Source organism: Juglans regia, chromosome 16 (genome assembly GCF_001411555.2).
Source record: "Juglans regia cultivar Chandler chromosome 16, Walnut 2.0, whole genome shotgun sequence".
Classification (NCBI taxonomy): domain Eukaryota; kingdom Viridiplantae; phylum Streptophyta; class Magnoliopsida; order Fagales; family Juglandaceae; genus Juglans; species Juglans regia.
The window spans coordinates 680,550-699,097 of NC_049916.1; the positions used below are offsets into that span (position 1 = coordinate 680,550).

General features: G+C 35.5%; 2 protein-coding genes across 2 annotated transcripts; both read right to left on the minus strand.

Moving 5' to 3' along the window:
* Positions 1 to 2,105: 2,105 nt before the first annotated feature.
* Positions 2,106 to 8,114, minus strand: LOC109004453 (F-box protein At5g52880). Its single transcript, XM_035686857.1, has 6 exons — positions 7,780 to 8,114; positions 4,995 to 5,149; positions 4,744 to 4,831; positions 4,343 to 4,545; positions 3,120 to 3,265; positions 2,106 to 2,588 (listed from the first exon to the last, which is right to left on the minus strand). Exons 1-6 carry the CDS (start codon positions 8,100 to 8,102, stop codon positions 2,460 to 2,462), a joined length of 1,044 nt encoding a protein of 347 aa, XP_035542750.1. The 5' UTR covers positions 8,103 to 8,114; the 3' UTR covers positions 2,106 to 2,459.
* Positions 8,115 to 9,114: 1,000 nt separating this feature from the next.
* LOC109004469 lies at positions 9,115 to 18,059 on the minus strand. Its single transcript, XM_035686858.1, has 16 exons — positions 17,389 to 18,059; positions 16,271 to 16,392; positions 16,086 to 16,174; positions 15,967 to 16,002; positions 15,604 to 15,697; positions 15,356 to 15,398; positions 15,093 to 15,193; positions 13,774 to 13,838; positions 12,931 to 13,427; positions 12,750 to 12,837; positions 12,504 to 12,641; positions 11,213 to 11,781; positions 10,551 to 10,686; positions 10,405 to 10,473; positions 10,195 to 10,320; positions 9,115 to 9,570 (listed from the first exon to the last, which is right to left on the minus strand). Exons 1-16 carry the CDS (start codon positions 17,604 to 17,606, stop codon positions 9,457 to 9,459), a joined length of 2,505 nt encoding a protein of 834 aa, XP_035542751.1. The 5' UTR covers positions 17,607 to 18,059; the 3' UTR covers positions 9,115 to 9,456.
* Between the last annotated feature and the right edge of the window lie 489 nt (positions 18,060 to 18,548).

Below are 18,548 nucleotides of genomic sequence, written 5' to 3' on the forward strand. Positions count from 1 at the left end.
ATACGTATTCGATTGTAAATTTATGAAAATTACATGATTGTGTTATAGGTAACGATTAATATTTGTTCGACATTTTTTAAGAAATTTTGAAAAAGTTAGGAAGTTCAGGTAAGCGGGGTTCCTATACTAGACTTTGCATAAAATAAAAATGAACTGATGTTGATTTATGAAAATGTGCATCATATGTTTTGAAAAGAAATGTGAAAATAACATCAGTTATTTATTCTTCATTACTCATTGAACTCTGATGAAAGAGAAAATATTTTTGTCATGACTGGTGTAGATATGAACTTATTTTTGACATTCTATTTCTAACCTAAGCAAAAAGAGCGAATCTGAGAATTTGTGCATGATTATATAAATATGCTTTGGATCTGCAATGATTATGATTATGAAGATGATATGATTTTGTTCAGTACTGTGTTTGGATAAGACGTGATTTCTGAAAACCTTTGGCATGACTCTTTAATTCTGAATTTGATTATGTTTTCGTTTTGTTCAGTTACAGCTTTATCACGGGTGATAATAGTGGCATACGGTCCAACCACGAATTACAATAGTGGATACGGCCTAACTATGGGTAATAATAGTGGATACGGCCCAACCACGAGTTATTATAGTGGATACGGCCCTGTCACGGGTTATAGTAGTGGTCTCTATTTTGAATGCACATCTTGGTGATAGAGTGATTTATGTTCTACTTGGCTATCCGCAGATACACAACCCTATCATGGGGGTTATACATGGTCTCTGTTTTGATACGATGTTCTAATGATGATGATGATCATTTATGCTATGCCAAATGATATTTTTGAATGAAATTATTTCTAAATTTTCGCTTTGATATTTTGATAACATATTATGCTTCCGCACCTTGAAAATGAAAATGTTTTGTTTTGCATTTTGATATATGTAAATGCTCATGTTGATACACTAGTATATATTCTCTGCTTACTGAGTTGTTGATAACTCACCTCTTATCTTCACAATATTTTTCAAATAATTTTGATGCATCAGTTGGAAGTCAAGAGTAATGTTTGATGATCATAGAGGAATAAGTGCTAGATGGTACAAGTTTATTGGAGAGTCTTATTTAATAGGTTTATGATTTTATGTTATTTGATATTTGGAATCCTAGATATTTGTAAATATTTATGGAGTTTTTTTAAGTTATCTCGTTGAGGTATTTTTTGATGGTAGAGGAATATATATTTTGGTTTGAATAAATAGATTTGTACTTTTTGAGAATATTAGAGTATTTTAAATATATTATGAAAGTTAGATTTAGGTTACAAGAACTAACTTTTCAGACCTCCGAGAACAGAGTGTTACAAATAGTGAGATTTGTTTAGAGATTAATTAAAAGAGCATTCATTGGCCTTGGCTGAAAGAGAGATTAGTCTTAAATTTTAGGCTATAGCAAATTAATTTTGATGAGGCTAGACGATCAAATATCTAAGCCCACTCAAAATTACCGAGAAGTACTTCTAAACACAAAGTTTATCAACTGCATATATAATGGGTCTCTCTATATGTCTCATTTTTGTTAGTTTAGCTCTACAACTTTCTGAATCTCCTCTAGGTTTGGGTACTAAGAATATATATATATTTTCATAATATTTTATTATTATTTATTATTTTATTATTATTATTATTTTTTTTTATCACTATTCATTAATTTTTACTACAATTTAATATTCTATTATTATTTTTCTATTACTATTCATAACTCTTCTCAATACTTATCACTACCCAAACTAACATTCATGGACTGTTTTTTAAAATCTCGTGTAGTCCATAAGTTCACCATAAATTGAATAATAAATACATATAAATTCATATTAACATCCAAATACATTTAAACTGATCTTAGGTGGAACCTACAAAACTAATTTTATCATTTCAATTCATTATTATTCATAAAGAACTTAACTTAACTTAACATCTAAATGCAATCTATATACGGGAGAATGTACCTCAATGTGTTGAGACAGGCTTGTATCCTGGATTTTTTGAATTAAGATGAGTTTAGTAATTTGAGAGTCGAGTGTTTGGATATTAAATTTAATTTAAAACTAGATTAAACTGAATTGAACTCAGATGAATTTAACAACCAACTGGTCACCATAAATTGAATAATAAATCCGCTATTCCATTACATGTTCGAATTGATTTCTAACCACAAAAAAACCAAGTTCTAATTTTCTTCCCGTCTGAAAGACTTCCTTTTATGACTCAAAGTTTAGAGTTTTAATAAAATAAGTCGGTACAAATACAGTAAGTAGCTCATCATAATCTGAACCATTTCTGACGAGAAATCACCAACAAAGAGTCCCCTTCCTCATGCTAATTCAATACCGAAGATTTAGAAACCTGTGCATCAGTTCTGTACAGTATCTTCATTAAGACATTCATGTCAAAAAATACAAAATGAAAGGATCGCCATTTCACTGAGAAGGCTACTGTTGGAGTCTGCTCATGTGTCTGGGATAGGCCCATAACCTGGAAATTGGCCCTTCATCTGAATCACTATCACTATCTGAAGAAGATATGAATTTTAAAGAATCATCCAAAATATACTCTGCAACCTGGAAAAAAAGAGAGTACACATTGATCAAGTTCAATTTTTCGAGAATGCCAGTCAATGCTGGAGAGAATCCACGTAGCGACAGTAAAATACGTCATGTATATTACAATGGAAAAAAATGGAATGGAAGTTCATCCATTGACAGTGAGATGTGGAGGTAGTAAGTATAGCCCACGACTAATAGAGTGAGGGGAAGGAAAAGGCGATGTAATTTTGGATAGGGGGATTTTAGCAGTTGGGTTTCAGTCCACTCTTAACAGAAAGATTTCTCATAATGGATGTCATGCCATTACTTGATTGAACTTGGATAGGGAATGCCTGGTAACTCTTTTAGTCAACAACTACAATCATACAATCGTAAACTGAACACTTTGAGAGTCTCCAAAGTGGCTTCTAGAATTGTGATATATAAAAATCTGGACAGATGATTTCTTTTGATTTCTAACATCAACCAGAGATAAAGTCACCAAATCGTATAAAAGATCCACAAGGGAAAACTTGACAAAAAAAAGAAGCTCCACACAGAAAGTACCTGGCGAGGTGATGTAGGCTTTATTTGCTGATTTTTGGAATTTAGTCCGTGATTTCCATCAGAGCATTTCATGTTATTGATCCAAGCTATAGTGTCACAATGTCCACAGTATCCCCGATTAGATGTTAGATTCTTCGATGCATTTCCTGTAACCCAAGCATGGTATTAAAAAAGGAGAAGAAACTATTTGCATTAAAGATAATGCAAATAATCATAGCCAGGGAAGTAGGATAATGATTCCTTTATAAGTCGGGACTGCATAATGATTGAAAATAAAAATATTGAAATACAAGCTGGACAGCTTCTTAGTATTGCAGTACCTGAACGTTATCTCTTATATTTGGGTTAAATAAACTTTCACCCCTAAACTACTGTTGAAATACAAACCAGATACCTTCTTAGTATTGCAGTACATGTTCTCTCTTAAATTTGGGTTAAATACACTTTTTACCACCCCTAAACTACTGTTGAAATACAAGCTAGATACCTTCTTAGTATTGCAGTACATGCTCTCTCTTAAATTTGGGTTACACTTTTCACCCCTAAACTAGGTATTTTACACTTTGCACCACAAACTACTAAACGGACACATTGCGGCTCAAACTATCTTCAATTATCAAATTGCCCCTTTTTCTAGGATCTGACGGTCAAGATTGCACCACGTCCCCTATCTTTCACTCTAGTAAGTGTCCACTTTCTTACGGAGGATTTTAGTTGCCAGTTCTTGGTAGTTGGTGTGTGCAATGTATTAGTTTTATAGTTTGGGGTGCAAAGTGTAAAACACTTGATAATTTGGGGATTAAAAGTGTATTTAGCCCTTTATATTTTATGCTCAACACTTGGGAGTTTTCCTGCCCTGTCTTGGTGAAGTTCCATCTTATATATTATATAGAGTCCAGGGAAATGTTTTTACATTTCTTTTAGCATTTAATATAATTTTACATGGCCATGAATTATAATGCAAACAGCTCATTGTAGGACTGGAAACTACAAGAACAGATTGAAAACATGTATACTAGCAAAGTAATGATAGTGACAAAATCTTTGTGGATACGCCATTTCACCATGAAGCTTTTGAAGTGATGGGAAAGAAAAATGGTGATATACATATATGTTATTCATATTTATGATTCATAGACCTATCAGAATGGCGCACGTATCCAAATGCAATTTATCCATCTAAAGAACATACAAAAGATTTAAAAGAATCTGGATCCATATACCTAAATAGGCTCTTTTGAAGGCCTCTCTCCAGTCAATACCACTTCTTGTAGCCATGTCCTCCTGTAAAAGTATATATTCTTGATCTTCATCTGGTCTACTACTCTGATGCCCCTTCCGCTTCAAGCATTTATCAGAATTACAAAAAACTGAAGCATATTGCAACTGCCACAAATAGTCCTCGCTTGCTGCCAAATTCCATGACCTTCACATAAAGACCAGAAATTAATACAAGGGAGTCTCATAAGTTAGCAATTTATGAGGCCAATACACCAAAGCATAATTATAATGGTGCTCAGAATTCGGGGAATGGTTAAATGGTTTGATTATGCAAGTTGTATCCATGTTTTTCATATGTGGGGTAGAAAACACATTACCGCAAGCATAGAGCAAGAAAATTTACCAGCAGACCAGTCCAACTGACACCAAAGACTGAATATCTAGAAAACTGAAAATGTGCACTAGAACATCTTGTGGAAGTTGTGCAGAACCTGAAATTATGTGAAGTAAACAAAAAATTATGAGGCCTTGCACGTGGCTAAAAGCCTAAAACGAAGATTAGAAATAATTAGTCTCTATGAGCTTCTCTGCCTTCAAACGGGGAAATTGTGATTGGCTAAATTATGTGAAACCATTTTCTAAAACAAAAATGACCCTTTTCTTCTTGTCGGGCTTTATAATGTCTCTTATGAGCAACCATCGCTTGCTTAAATTCTGTGATGGCTAGATTCCTCTTTTGCTTTGGCAATGCAACCTCTGCGCTCTGATGGAGAAGATGGGCTGCTGATACAGCCTTACTTGTCTGCATTCTAGCGTTAAAAGATCCATAAAATAATGTTAGGAGCTTTATCCTTAATATAACCAGCATACAAAAGACTAATACCAGTGAGAAAAGAGATCCATGATGACAGTGACACCAAAAAAAAAATTAATTATGCTGGCAAGCATTCTCACCTACTACCAGAGCAATAGTCACAAAAATTAGCTCTTGATGAGGTAGGACAGCAATGCGATGGATTAATGCCATTATTTGACATATTCACAGCCTAAGTCATTTTAGAATATACATGAAAAGATATATTGAAGTTGAATAACCTGGCATCAGGTTTGCTAAGAAGTCTTAAGGATATAAGAGTGCTCAGTCCTACCATCAGCCCATATCAGCCAAGTTTAACATTAGATAATCAGATTACATTGCTAAAAGTACTAATACTCAAAAAGTTTGAATGATTTTCTTATGTAAACTTCAGTAACACAGATTCGCTTATAAAATACTAACTGCTCATGGAAGTTTCATAGTTCATGGGATAAATACACTTTGCACCCTTAAACTACTGGGTTTTTGCACCTTTGCACCCTTAAACTACTGGGTTTTTGCACCTCAACTTACCAAAACTAACACATTGCCTCAAACTACCAAAAAAGGGAAAGTTTACACCCTGCATTAAGATCCAGACGTTATGATTGTGCCACGTTACCTTCTTCTCTTCTCTTAATCGTCATAATTGGATGAGAGTGCAAAAAGTAAGTTTTTGGTAGTTTGAGGGTACAACATGTCAACTTTGATAGTTTTTGGTGCAAAGTACAAGATCTTGAAAGTTTGATGGTGTAAAGCTTTCCTATAGTTTATTGAACCTCCCTAGATCTTTGAAGAAAAATCTATAGATGTCTCTAGGCGGAAAAGGAAGTCATCTACTATATCAAGAAAACCATAATGTTGATATAATATTATATTTTGGCATATCATTGTGACAAAACCTATTCTATGTGAGTTGTAATTTTCCTGTTCAAGTCACAAGGAAAATTGCTTCAAGAAAACGTGAAGGAAAAGGCCAGACAGTGACTTTGCTTGACATATTCTCTATCGAACTTCACACAGGAAGTTTTCTCGACTATCATCTCATCAGTGGCTTGAGCGAAACTCAATAGAGAATTTGTTCGACTCGCAATTGACTTTACGCTCGAGCAAAAAATCAGACAAAGAGTTCGCATGACGCATTGAACGACACTTACTCGAATGACTTCTACACGGTGAGTTCGCTCAATGCGCGAGCGACATTGGCTCAAGCGAACTGTTGCGGGTTCAGCAAGTTAAGTCCATTTTGGACTCCCTAATTGCCTCCACATTATCCCTATGTATATATACTTTATTTTGCATGACTCAATTAAGTGAAAGGCCACGACTACTATTTTTACCATCAGATTCTTGAGAGAGAACCTTCAGACATCAATTGTACCATCATGATACATTCTCTCTAGATACACAGACCTCCTTCACTTTGTGTTGACACTTGATTGTTTTCATTAGCTGGAAGTGCTTTTAGAGCTTCCAGGGTATAGAGATCAAGTTGGTACTCGTGGAGAAGCTATAAAAAGGGTAGAGGTCTAGAGTTGCCATGGTGTAAAGATTGAGTGGGTCACTCGTGGTGTTACAAGCTAGATTTAGTTACTTCAAGGGTCTTGTAAATGTTTCTAAATTGGTTGTAACAAACTTAAATTCTATAGTGGATTTTAGATAGTGACCCCAAAGTGGTTACAGATTATGAAGACTCAAATTAGTTTCCACTTCATTACCAAAATTGATGTGTTGATTGTCTGTCGTGCTCTGATCGATTAATTTGATTGTTAATTTAAATTGTCCAGTAAATTTAGAACACACCTATTCATCCCCCTCTAGATGTATTTGGGACCTGAACCACTGAATTTCACATAATAATTGGTAAACCGCAAAAGCATTTCAGCACAATATCCTCTCACAAAACATGATTTACATGGCACCGATGTATCATGTATCAATTATTTGCTTGATTTTGCCACCTCATAAAAGCAACAACAAAGCTATTGAGCCACCATAGCTAGACGCATAATTGGGCAACATAGCTAAAGAGGTAAGTGGGCACTTCCACTAAATCAACATACTAAATGGAAAAAAATACTCTACGTCCAACATAGATGCTACATAAGATAATTCTTTAACAAACTGTAAAATCTCATGAATTTGTACATTCAAAAGATAATTCTTTAACAAACTGTAAAATCTCATGAATTTATACATTCAAAATTTTTGAAAATTTCCATTTTTTAAATTGTCAAGCTGTCTTCTTATCAAATGTCAGGTGATTTAAAAAAGTCTAAATTGCCCCATTTTCAGTAAAATTTTCAGAGGATTTGTGCATATCCAACCTATTCCAAACTTATGTCTCAAGTTTTTACCAAAAAATATATCCGGAATTCGAATCGCGTAACCAACACTAATCTGCTCACATATTTTTCATTTAACTAAAGCCGATCACAAAAATCAAATGGGAAAATGTTTTTCGTGTAAGATATCAACGCAAGAACCAACAAAATATACATGTAATATGAAAATTGGAGGTGAACCAATAAAAATCACATTATTTATGCAAAATTGAGAATGGGACTGACGAGAAGTACTTACTGAGGAAGGAGATGAAAGGCGGTGAGGGTATCCTGGAAAATAAGGGATTGCAAATTTTTGGGTAGTTTGTTGTAAGCGCTTCTAAGAATGAAGCAGAGCTCCTTGCAGGCTATTGGGTATCGGTAGATTCTTGGCAGAGACTCCTTCAAGCGCAGTTTTTGGTACCTCTGTAATGGGTTTGACATATTTGGGGACAAAGCAGGAGCAGGATCAAATACTATGACGTGGGAGTTCAAAGGCAGGGTAAGAGAGTTCGCTACTTTGCCGGAAAACGACGCGGGGGGTTTGAGAGAGGTTAGAAGAACATGATCAATCATTCGCATTAAAATATATAGATTTCTAAAGCGTGGCTTATCTAAATTTTCATCTAAAATAATTAATCAAAAAATATTTTTTGTAGATAAGGACTTTTCTAATACACTGAACGTCAAATTTTTTTTTTCCTTCTTTGTATCATTTAAACATTCTTTTTTTTTTCTTTATTCATTTGAAATATTTTCTCATATTGTCGTTAAATTTATAATCTTTTCAATTTTTTTTTAACATTTCTCATATATTAATGTAATTGCAATATCTCTCTATGCCTGTGGGAAAGGTTGTAGATACTCTGCCATTTTTCCCATGGAGAGATATTGTCAAGCCCCTCTCTTGAAGAATGAACTCTAGCAATCATCATTGTCAAGCCCCTCCCTGATCATGTTGCTCCAATGCCTCACACTTCCATACAAGGTAAGTCTATCCTGAACAACAGCTCTGCCTCTGAAGCTGTAATGGTCACCAACAAAGAAAGACCTAATCATCAGCTACTCACCTCATATTAGCTGACATATCAACAATTCAATTGTAATATCTGCAACCAAGGGATCCTGTTCTTATGTAGCTTCTCTGTGAAGTGTGTATATATATACAGCTTAGCTTATTGTAAATTGTAACTTAGCCTAGTAATATTTGTCTCCAGTTAATACAAATTCTCTTCTTCCCTATATTATCATGAAGTGGCACCACATTGGCTTGAAATCGTTTAATAGAGATTTTTTTCTTGGGCTTAACCACGTAGCTGCTCTCTAGAACCAAATATACTGAAGCTCTTCAGCACAAAATAGCTTTGTACACATATGAGCGTTTACTTTGAATAGATATAGATATTAGGGGATTGCTCGAAATTGTATCCTCACCAACATGTTTGCCTGAAGCATGCTTAATTATGTCCAATTCACATTATACTGCAAAGTTGGCTCTCATTCGGTGTAACGAGACATCATCACACAATTTCATGGCAAACTCCAAGACTTGCTATACTATCAAAGTTTACAGAGAAACATATATAAAACAAACTCAATACAAGTTCTTCTCACTTCCCCTGAATCTATATGAATTTCCAAATACCAAACATTCACAGAATATGATTCAAATCCCAAAGACCGGTGCCAAATACTTCTATAGAATGACCTAACAGATGCCTAGAATCCTCTCTTAAACTTGATGTACAAATAATATGACATTGCACCTTGAAATAAACTTTCATGGAATGTTCAGCATATCTTTCTTGGGAATTTAGAGCTTGTGTTCAATGCAATATTGAACTTCAGTCGAAGGGCTTTCCAGCTTTCCCCTAACTTGTACATCCTTTCACCAAGAATGGCGCTGATGAGCATATGGGCACCTGCTTTCCAAAATCTATAGAAAGTAAGTAAGTTGTTGCTTCTTCCTGGAACCTCCTTCCCCATTCAGGTCGTTCCACTGCTTCAGCTCACTCATAATGGATCCCTCTGAAGCAAAACTTGCAGCAACCTGCATTGCATTAACACACAAATATTGGAAAACTGATAGAATTCTGTTGGAACACAGGATTATGAAAGTTTCATCTGTATGATTATGCCGTACTTCAAAAATTGTCAACATGAGCCCGAGTTAGATCCTTCAAAAATTTTAGCTATTAAAATGAAGAAGAAAAAGGGCCATCTCCAATAGAAAAAGTAGCACTAAAACAAGATCAATCACAAGATTATGATTCTCAATCTAGCCTACATTTTGGCATCTTAAATAGCTATAGAGAGAAGTTCATTCCTGAGAAGGTTGTAGATACCCAGTAAACAGAAGATAGCAGAGAGTTCAGTGATGATTAAGAACAAAAGGCACTATTGGCAAATTGAGGAAAAGTCAAAAGTAGCGATATTAAAAGACTTTATCTTTTAGTCCTACCCTCCACAGCACTTAAAGTACACTATCCGAGGGTTTTACTACTGCACCAGAGTGACCCGAAAATTCCCCCCCGGTTATGTTTTTGTTTTTATATAGAAATATAAAATGAGCTTCAATATTAGAAGACAAGCTGCTGAAGTGTAGTAGTACAAGATAGAAGTTATCGGAAGGCTGAAGCAGTTAAATATCAAAAGGAAATTCAAGCAACTCCACCTGATTCTTTGCCTGCCTCATATCTTCCATGTTCAAAGGCCTCAAGGTAATTATATGGTCCTCTTCATCTTCTTCTTTTGTCTCTGAAGTACCTTCTGAGGTCTTGCCTTCTGCATCTTTATGCTTCTGTTAAAAATGATTGGATTCGTTAAGAATTGTGGTGAAGATTCGGAAGAATGTCAGGAAAGAGGAAAGATTATATGAAGTTACCATATCCTTCAATCTCTCCTGTTGTATCAACTCTCTAACAGGTCGATAGGCTGCTGTTACGCACAAATTCTGTATCCAGAAGTATATGTCATGAGCCTATAACAGCCAATTAAGTTATAGTTTATTAATACCACCAGAAAACAAACCTTTAGATCACTTCCACTGTATCCTTCTGTCATGGCTGCCAACTCCTTAAAGTCTAGATTTTCAACCTTCTCTTTTGCCAGAAGAGTTCGCAGGATCATTTCCCTGCTCTCAGTGGTTGGAAGACCAACCATAATTCTGCTCGGCATTGGAAAGATTAAGAATTAGTGAACATAAAGTTCATCAAAAATTTTATTAGTCAGCAATCAATCCTTGAAATGCTTCCTCAATAAGTATGACGTAAAGATACTTTGGGAAATCTTGGCAGTTAAAGATCATTTTTCCAGGACACCAAAAGTGGAAACCAGGATCAAGTGATAGTGCCACAAACATTGGCATGGAGCGATTTAATACACTTACGAGGCTTACAATAGGTTCAACAATATAGCATATGGGTCCAAGTTTGAGAAGAACACTAATTTATGCTGATATTATTTTTATGAGTGATGAAGAGGTTTTTGCTTTGGGTGATGATCACCTTGCTTAAAAGATGGACAAGATAATGGAGACGGAATGCGTTTTCTGGAGTAATAAAATGCCAGTTGACAAATAAAGGTATTGGGAAAACCCAAGAAGGATGCAAGTGGAGCAATAACATGCAGGGAAAAAAATAACTAAGTTGAAATATGCCAAATGGTAAGACAAATACGCAGTTCAGTTATACCTTCGCTCAAACCGCCTAATAATTGCTTCATCAAGGTCAAACGGCCTGTTGGTCGCAGCAAGAACAAGGATCCGTTCACCAGGTTTTGTCAACAGCCCATCCCAGTGCATCATGAACTCATTCTTAATCTTACGCATGGCCTCATGCTCTCCAGATCTACTCCGCTGCCCAAGCATGCTATCTACCTCATCTATGAAAACAATTGTAGGGGATACCTTTGCTGCAAGTGTGAACAGAGCTCGAACATTCTTTTCATCCTCCCCAAACCATTTTGAAGTGATAGTTGACATTGAGACATTGATGAAACTTGCTCCCGCTTCATTAGCAATAGCTTTTGCCAGCATTGTTTTCCCAGTACCAGGAGGCCCAAAAAGCAATATACCTCTGCAAGGTTTGAGAAGGCCTCCTTTGAAAAGGTCTGGTCTTCGAAGAGGGAGCATGACCAACTCCTGAAGTGATTCTTTGATCTCATCTAAGGCACCGATATCTGCAAACGTCACTCCAATCTCATTGGCAGGGATAACCTCTTGCCTTATACGCTTCTCAAACTCATTGTCAGGAGGAACTTCCTGTATGGAGCATCATGAGACCTTGATAGTAAGAACAAAAGTGAAGAACAAAATAAAAAGTACAAAAAATATGGCAAACACAATGCATCTGTAAGTCCAGGATTTCAAAAAACCATTGCCATAAACTCATGGTTTGAGATCAACAATCATAACGATCAAAATACTCTTAAGGTAGGGAATAAAACCAAGATCATTTTTCCGGCTATTTTACTAATAAAAAACAATTTACAAGGTATTTATATTTTTGAAAGGTAGTTTATATGCACAAAATACATGGTATAATGGTAACAAAATATAAAATAGAAATATTGTCCAATATATTAGACACAGAACGACCATGATATTCAGATACCAAACATATATATTAACTCAAAAGATATATTCTTGTTTCAAGTTTTCTCCATTTGCTAATGAATTAACACAAATATGTGTATGCATGTTTGTATGTGTGTGTGAGAGCGAGAGAGAGAGAATTCATTTTCTTTTGGAAGGATGTAATCTTCTTCCAAAAACTTCCATGCATATCATTTATGATGCATTCAATAATTTAGTTGGGAAATATAAAAAGGTTAATTGTTTGCATACATGAAGGAATGAAATAGACTAATCAGATAATGCACATGGATTACACAATCGAAGGGACAGATTACTTCGTGTGTAAAACAATTTCTATCTCACTCAATTCCATTTTCAATTTCAAGTATTGAAGAACTTGAACTTACATGCTTTGAAGGTGGTGAATTCTCTCCATCTTTCTTCATCACAGGGACAGATTTCTCCGTCTCACTTTCATTCTCAGGCGTAGGAATTTCAGACTTTGAGTCAATCTTTGGGCTAACTCCCTGTTCCACTTCAGTTTCCTACAGTTGAGGAAGGATATAACAGATTAAATCAGGCGAACACTGTAACAGTAGTTCCATCATGCTTAAAATGTTAAAAGTAAAATAACATTGAGATGCAAAATGAACCTCTGAAGATTCAACATTATTCTCAACTTTGAGAGTATCTTTCCCACCACTTTTGCCTTCCTGGAATATACTCAGTCCATGGGACAAGCTGTTTCCAGAACTAGATTAGTACTTGGATGTTGATTTATTATAACAAGAGCTCATTAGTAAATCATGGGTACACAAAGGAGCAAACAATTACCTTTTAGATGATATAACAAGCTTTCCATTTCGATAATCTGGATCTTTGTTATTCATCAAATGATAAGATATTGCTGATACCACAATTTCTTCTATGTAGCTACCGAGAACCATTGTGTCAGCATGGCAGATTGAACCCAAATCATCACATTCAAGATCATTTGCTGCCAGGACCTGAGCAATGTGGTTTTTGTTATCTTGAAACTGGATCATCCTCATGTCATGTTCCAGTTGGGTTTTCCAGCTGACAAGATGAGTCTCATCTTCAGGGGGTGTGATCTCAATATTGTATGGGAATAAAAATGAGAGCCTCTCATCCACTCCGCTGCAATCATCTTTTGGGTCCAACATTCGGGAACCAAGTATCAGCACAGAACCCGAGAGTTTCTTTAACATTTTGTTGAACAAATTGTATAATCTTTGTGATTGGAGGAGAAGCTGTTCAATGTCCCTGAGGTATAAAATAACGGAACCAGTTTCTGATATTGAGACCAACACCTGTAAGAAAAATGACATTCCTTCTTGTTAGGTTAGATATGTTAAAGCTACATAATCAGGTAATATGCATGTAACTACCTAGTAGGTTCATAGGAAAAAGTTATAATTAGAAAAAAAAAAAAAAAAAAACAGGAATGTTACTACAAAACTCAAAATTATAAAATACACACACACAAACACAGAGAGAGAGAGAGAGAGAGAGAGACTACCATAAGCCTGCAGTTGGGACTCCAACTCCAGTATTAGCTAGTATTTATTATCTACATTGACTGTAAATATCATTTGGACAACATACATGACTAAAAAGAAATTTGATTTTCAAGCAGCTTATCCATGATGACATTACCTTGTAAAGTGACTCTAGGAAAAGCTTCTCATCAAAGCACCAGCTGCTCATGTGCTTGAGTGGAGCTGAAAAGCAAACGAATCCCAAATAAGCAGCAAGTATAATGATAATCAGTCTCCTACATATGAAATGTAACTGACTGACAACCATATATTCAAGAAGCCAGAAATTTGCTGCATGAAGTAAAAGGGAAAGGATGTTCCAGGTGGAGCATTCATTGTAATAAGAAAATGGATTCTAAAATCTGTGATCAAGTTGTACTAGTCTCAAAGTCAAGAAAAGTATCCTTGTAAAGGGCATTATGGATGCTTGCTAATGATTTTCAGCTTTCACTAAGCAGTGAATTATCTTTTTGCAAGGACAGGGAGCCATAAACTAAACCATTTAGCAGTTTGATCAAATTCAAAATCACAAAAGGACTGTACTTGAAAGAATCTAGGTGCAGTAATTTATGGCACCTTAAAAGCTCATACTAATGTCTAATCTGCTGTTGAAATTTTAAAGAGCGGACTGCAGACACAGTTCTACCAAGATATTTAATAACCTTAATGGAAATTGTGCTCACATGCACTTGGGATTCAATTTTTTGATGCACTATGAGAAAATCAAACCCATAAACTTGACAGATTAGGTACTTATTCAACCCAAAATACTAGCAACTTGCTCGGAAACTTCAGTTAGAAAAAGAAAATATTCGCAAGGATTGGTCTACAGCTAGAACGGGCAAGATAAGGAAAATTGTCCTCTCTACTTCCCAGTGCTTATGCCTACTGAAATAAAAACCACAATGGCTGAAAGAAATTAAAATATCTTAAAATCCATCAATTTGAAAACTGAGTGATACATTAAGTTAAGATATAAAACAGAGCCTCTTTTCCTTCTGCACAGCTGCCTAATTTCATTTATCTAATTTGTGTTTTAGACAAGAATCTCCACTAGGCCCGCTACAAAGTTGAATCCAACCCTTTGTGTCCCACAAGGAAGTGGTATAGAGAATGCAAAATACTCACTTCCACCTCAACATTAGAAGGAGAAAGGCATGTTTTGTTCAATTCTGAAATGAACTTGAAAAAATTCTACAATTAGGCAACTTGCAATAAAACTAATTTTAGGTATTACAGCAACTAGATAAATACTGTCTGCTAAAGAACGTGGAAGTCATTCAGTACCAACTTGCTTTATGAACTAACAATTCAGTCATTTCTTGATAAACATATTGCAAAATATCATAATCCAATAAACTGATGAATGCGTTTTGCCAGTATTTTTTTAGTTTTCGGTAAGGAAAAATAGAAGAAAGAAATAGGCTGATGTATTACCTGGATTTGTTGTAGCACACTGAGAACTGATGCTACTAATATCCGACATAGCAGAGGAATTCCTCCTATGTTTTGAAGGATTAGAAGACCCTTCAACATCTCTGCAGAAAGATGAAAGCACTTGCTTAGAAGAGAAACCTGACGTGTTACCTACTTTGGATTGTGAACCAATAGTCAAAGCGACCGACTAAACTCAACAGAACCATATATCCCAGGAAGTTGGGTTGGTAATATTATGGGCTGGCATAAGGGATAAAGAGTACCTTGATTTCATATCCATAGCACTGCTTTGCTGATACAATGTACCTGTATGAGAATTCTCAGTTAGTCTCAGGCATCATAATTGATACAACTCCACAGAAGAATAGTTATGTCAGGATAAGGATTATATATGTAGGAGACAAACCATTAGGAAATAAAAAAAAATTTTAATAGATGGAACTTTACTTCACCCTGCGAACAACAATGTATCGATTATAAATAAATAAAGAGCTTAGCTTCTTTTTCATACCTTTAGTTTCCCCCTTTGAAGGAAGGATTGAAAAGGAACCAAACAAACTGGACATTCGCTCCAATGTTACTTCTGAAATGGACCTCTCGAGCGACTACAAAAAAAGCCAATGAACAAGGAAAAATTCCAGTTAGAACTAATTGGTTGAATTTCCCCTTTAAACTAAGAATATAATAATACAGAGCAGTAAAGAATACATCAACTGCAGTGCAGAAATGAGTGACATTAAGTAGGAACCCCTAAATTGGAATTCATGGTAAACCTTCATTTACTTCATATCTTTGACACATCCATTCAAGAATCGAAAGACACAATTCAACCAGAGAAGGCTCTATTCTAATATTTAAAGCAGAGAAGGCTTACAGATTCTTTTTTAGCACAACCATATTTGCTCTGCATCTGTGGAAAGGTGAACAGGAAAAATATAAGTATCACAGCATCACGACTTGAAGGTAAGGAAGATTAGAACCATAAAATGTTACCTTCAGAGAAAAGTCATTGACATCAAGCAGCAGCAACTTTGACTTAAAGTAATGTGCTAAAGCCTTAGCGAGCATTTGCTGGTAGAGTTCTTCAGAAAATTTAAAATACAACCAATTAGGTTAAAAGCGAACTTCAAAACATAAATATTTTAGTGCAAAGTTAGGTAAAATTTCCAATTACATACCGGCAGCTCCTGAGAGCAAAATAGCCCTGCTTGCAGGTGAAAGGTTCCGGGTATGCTTGGAAAGGTCTGTGTGGTTCAAATGAACATATGCAGCACTTGTCAATAACACCTGAGTTCTCTCGCTGTCATGGCATTATCAAAACAGGGATATGAGAAGAGGAAAATACAGCACAAAGTTTAATCATTCAGGAATCAAATATTATACTGTAGACACTCTATAATCTAAACAGGTCTGTAACTGACGTCAGACCATATAGGCCCAGAAAAGGAATGTGGCTTAGCACTCATGTTCACAGCAAGGCTGCCTGCCCATCTCTCACTCACTTAGTCGCACATTAGCATCTTGCTTCATCTCGACTTTCAGACTCAATTATTACAGGTTTCTTCAGGGATGTTTAAAAGCCAGAAAGATCGACTCTTTCCTATTTCTCTTTCCTCTTCCTACACATTCCTCCCCGTTTCCTTACCAAAAATTACATGCCCTGTTTTGTCCAAACGTTTTACAAAATTCTGAATGACTAGGACACGAAGAAAATAACTAATTGAGCTACGAAGATCACAACTCATCCGCTTCCACCGATTCTACTTTGCAATTAATCAATTGAGGCAAAAATGCGCAGTGTTAATAAGTACTTATATACATGTTTATAGAATACTATTGCCTCTAGTCATCTGAGCTTTCTCTTCTTTAGATTCATTTCGATACTCAGAGAATAAAAATGAATTATGGTTATTGAAAAATTAAATTAGATCAATTGAACACAAAATAAAATAAACGAACAAATAAAAAAAAAAAAAAAAAAAAACTCAGGAAACTCGGGAATGGCAAGGAGCCAAGATCATAAAAATTAATTACCAATATATTATTCTAAACTATCTAGAGATTAGAAAACCATATTAATTAAAAGGAAAAAAAATAAAACCCTACCAGCACTTCAAATTAAAAAGTCATATCAAGAGCAGACAATCATCATATTAAAAAGTCAAGTTGTAAAAGATCCGTGGGCAAAAATTTTCATCACAGACATTCTACACAGCTCTTAGGTCCCCAAATCACAATATGAACCTAATAAACTAAAACATAAAAGACTGTCATATCTGATGAATTCTTCAACTACCTTAGGTAATAAGGAAAGTCATCAAATGTGACTTCGCTATCTTTTCCATCCACCATCTGCCTCAGAAGCTCTTGCTCAATCTGCCCCGCTGAAATCTCGTCCGGCGACCCATTCCCGCCTACCCATTTGCTCACTCTCTGTCCAGAACTCAAGCCCAGCCCCACCCCAAGTCCCACCCCAACGCTCAAAGCCGAAAACAACAAGTGCTTCTGCTCCATTTTCTCCAATTCTAACGACCCCTTAAAATATCCGGTCACAAACTTCCTTAAAAATATTCAAAAAGCTTGGATGACTATTTCCGAGAAAACAGCTTTGAGAATGGTACCCAAAGATCCAGCAACTGCCAAACCTGAAGAATGTGAATTTACAAGATGCTATATATAAAAGTCAAGAAGAATTTACGTTGATGATCATGAGAATGGAGAAAAGATTCAGGCTTCGGAACTTTAAAAAAATTAAGAACCCAGAAGAAGATATGTATAGTGGAAGATATGGACGAAGAGCAAAACGTAAATACTGAACGTCGGGCTAAGGTTTTTGACAAGTGATGACTCGCTTCCACAATGTGATCTGGCCTGCCCTCTTCAACTATATATATATGGCATGTCATACTAATGGACGTCAAAAGCCTCCCGCGGAATCTTGGAAAACTTTTTATCGATTAATAAATACTTTGGTTGGTAAAGCTTCTTGACTCTCTTCAATTCTCTTTGCCTTTTGCCTTCTCCTTCTCTTTCTTTCTTTCCTTTTTCACTTTAGTCTTTTTAGTGTTTTCGACCATTTGGGACCAGCTAATACCGGTGAAGTTCAAGTCTAGCCGCCTTTTCTCTGTTCTATTCTGAGTCGTCTTCAATCCTCCATATGACTGACTAGCTTTGTCCCCAAGTTATCCATTTATTTTTTTCCTTTATATTTATATCTACATAACTGCTTTGCCGTGTCATTGCATTGGTGAGTCAAGCTTTTCCACTTCTCCAATCCAATATGTAAAAGATAAATAAATAAATGAACATGATCAACCTAATTAAGACCAGATAATGGTACAATTCTCATTGAATTTATGAATGCATCCGATAATGAAATCCAATTTCTCACGATACTTGACAATATCTATATATTATCAAAGTAGAACAATAACTTTTCACGGCCAAATTATATAA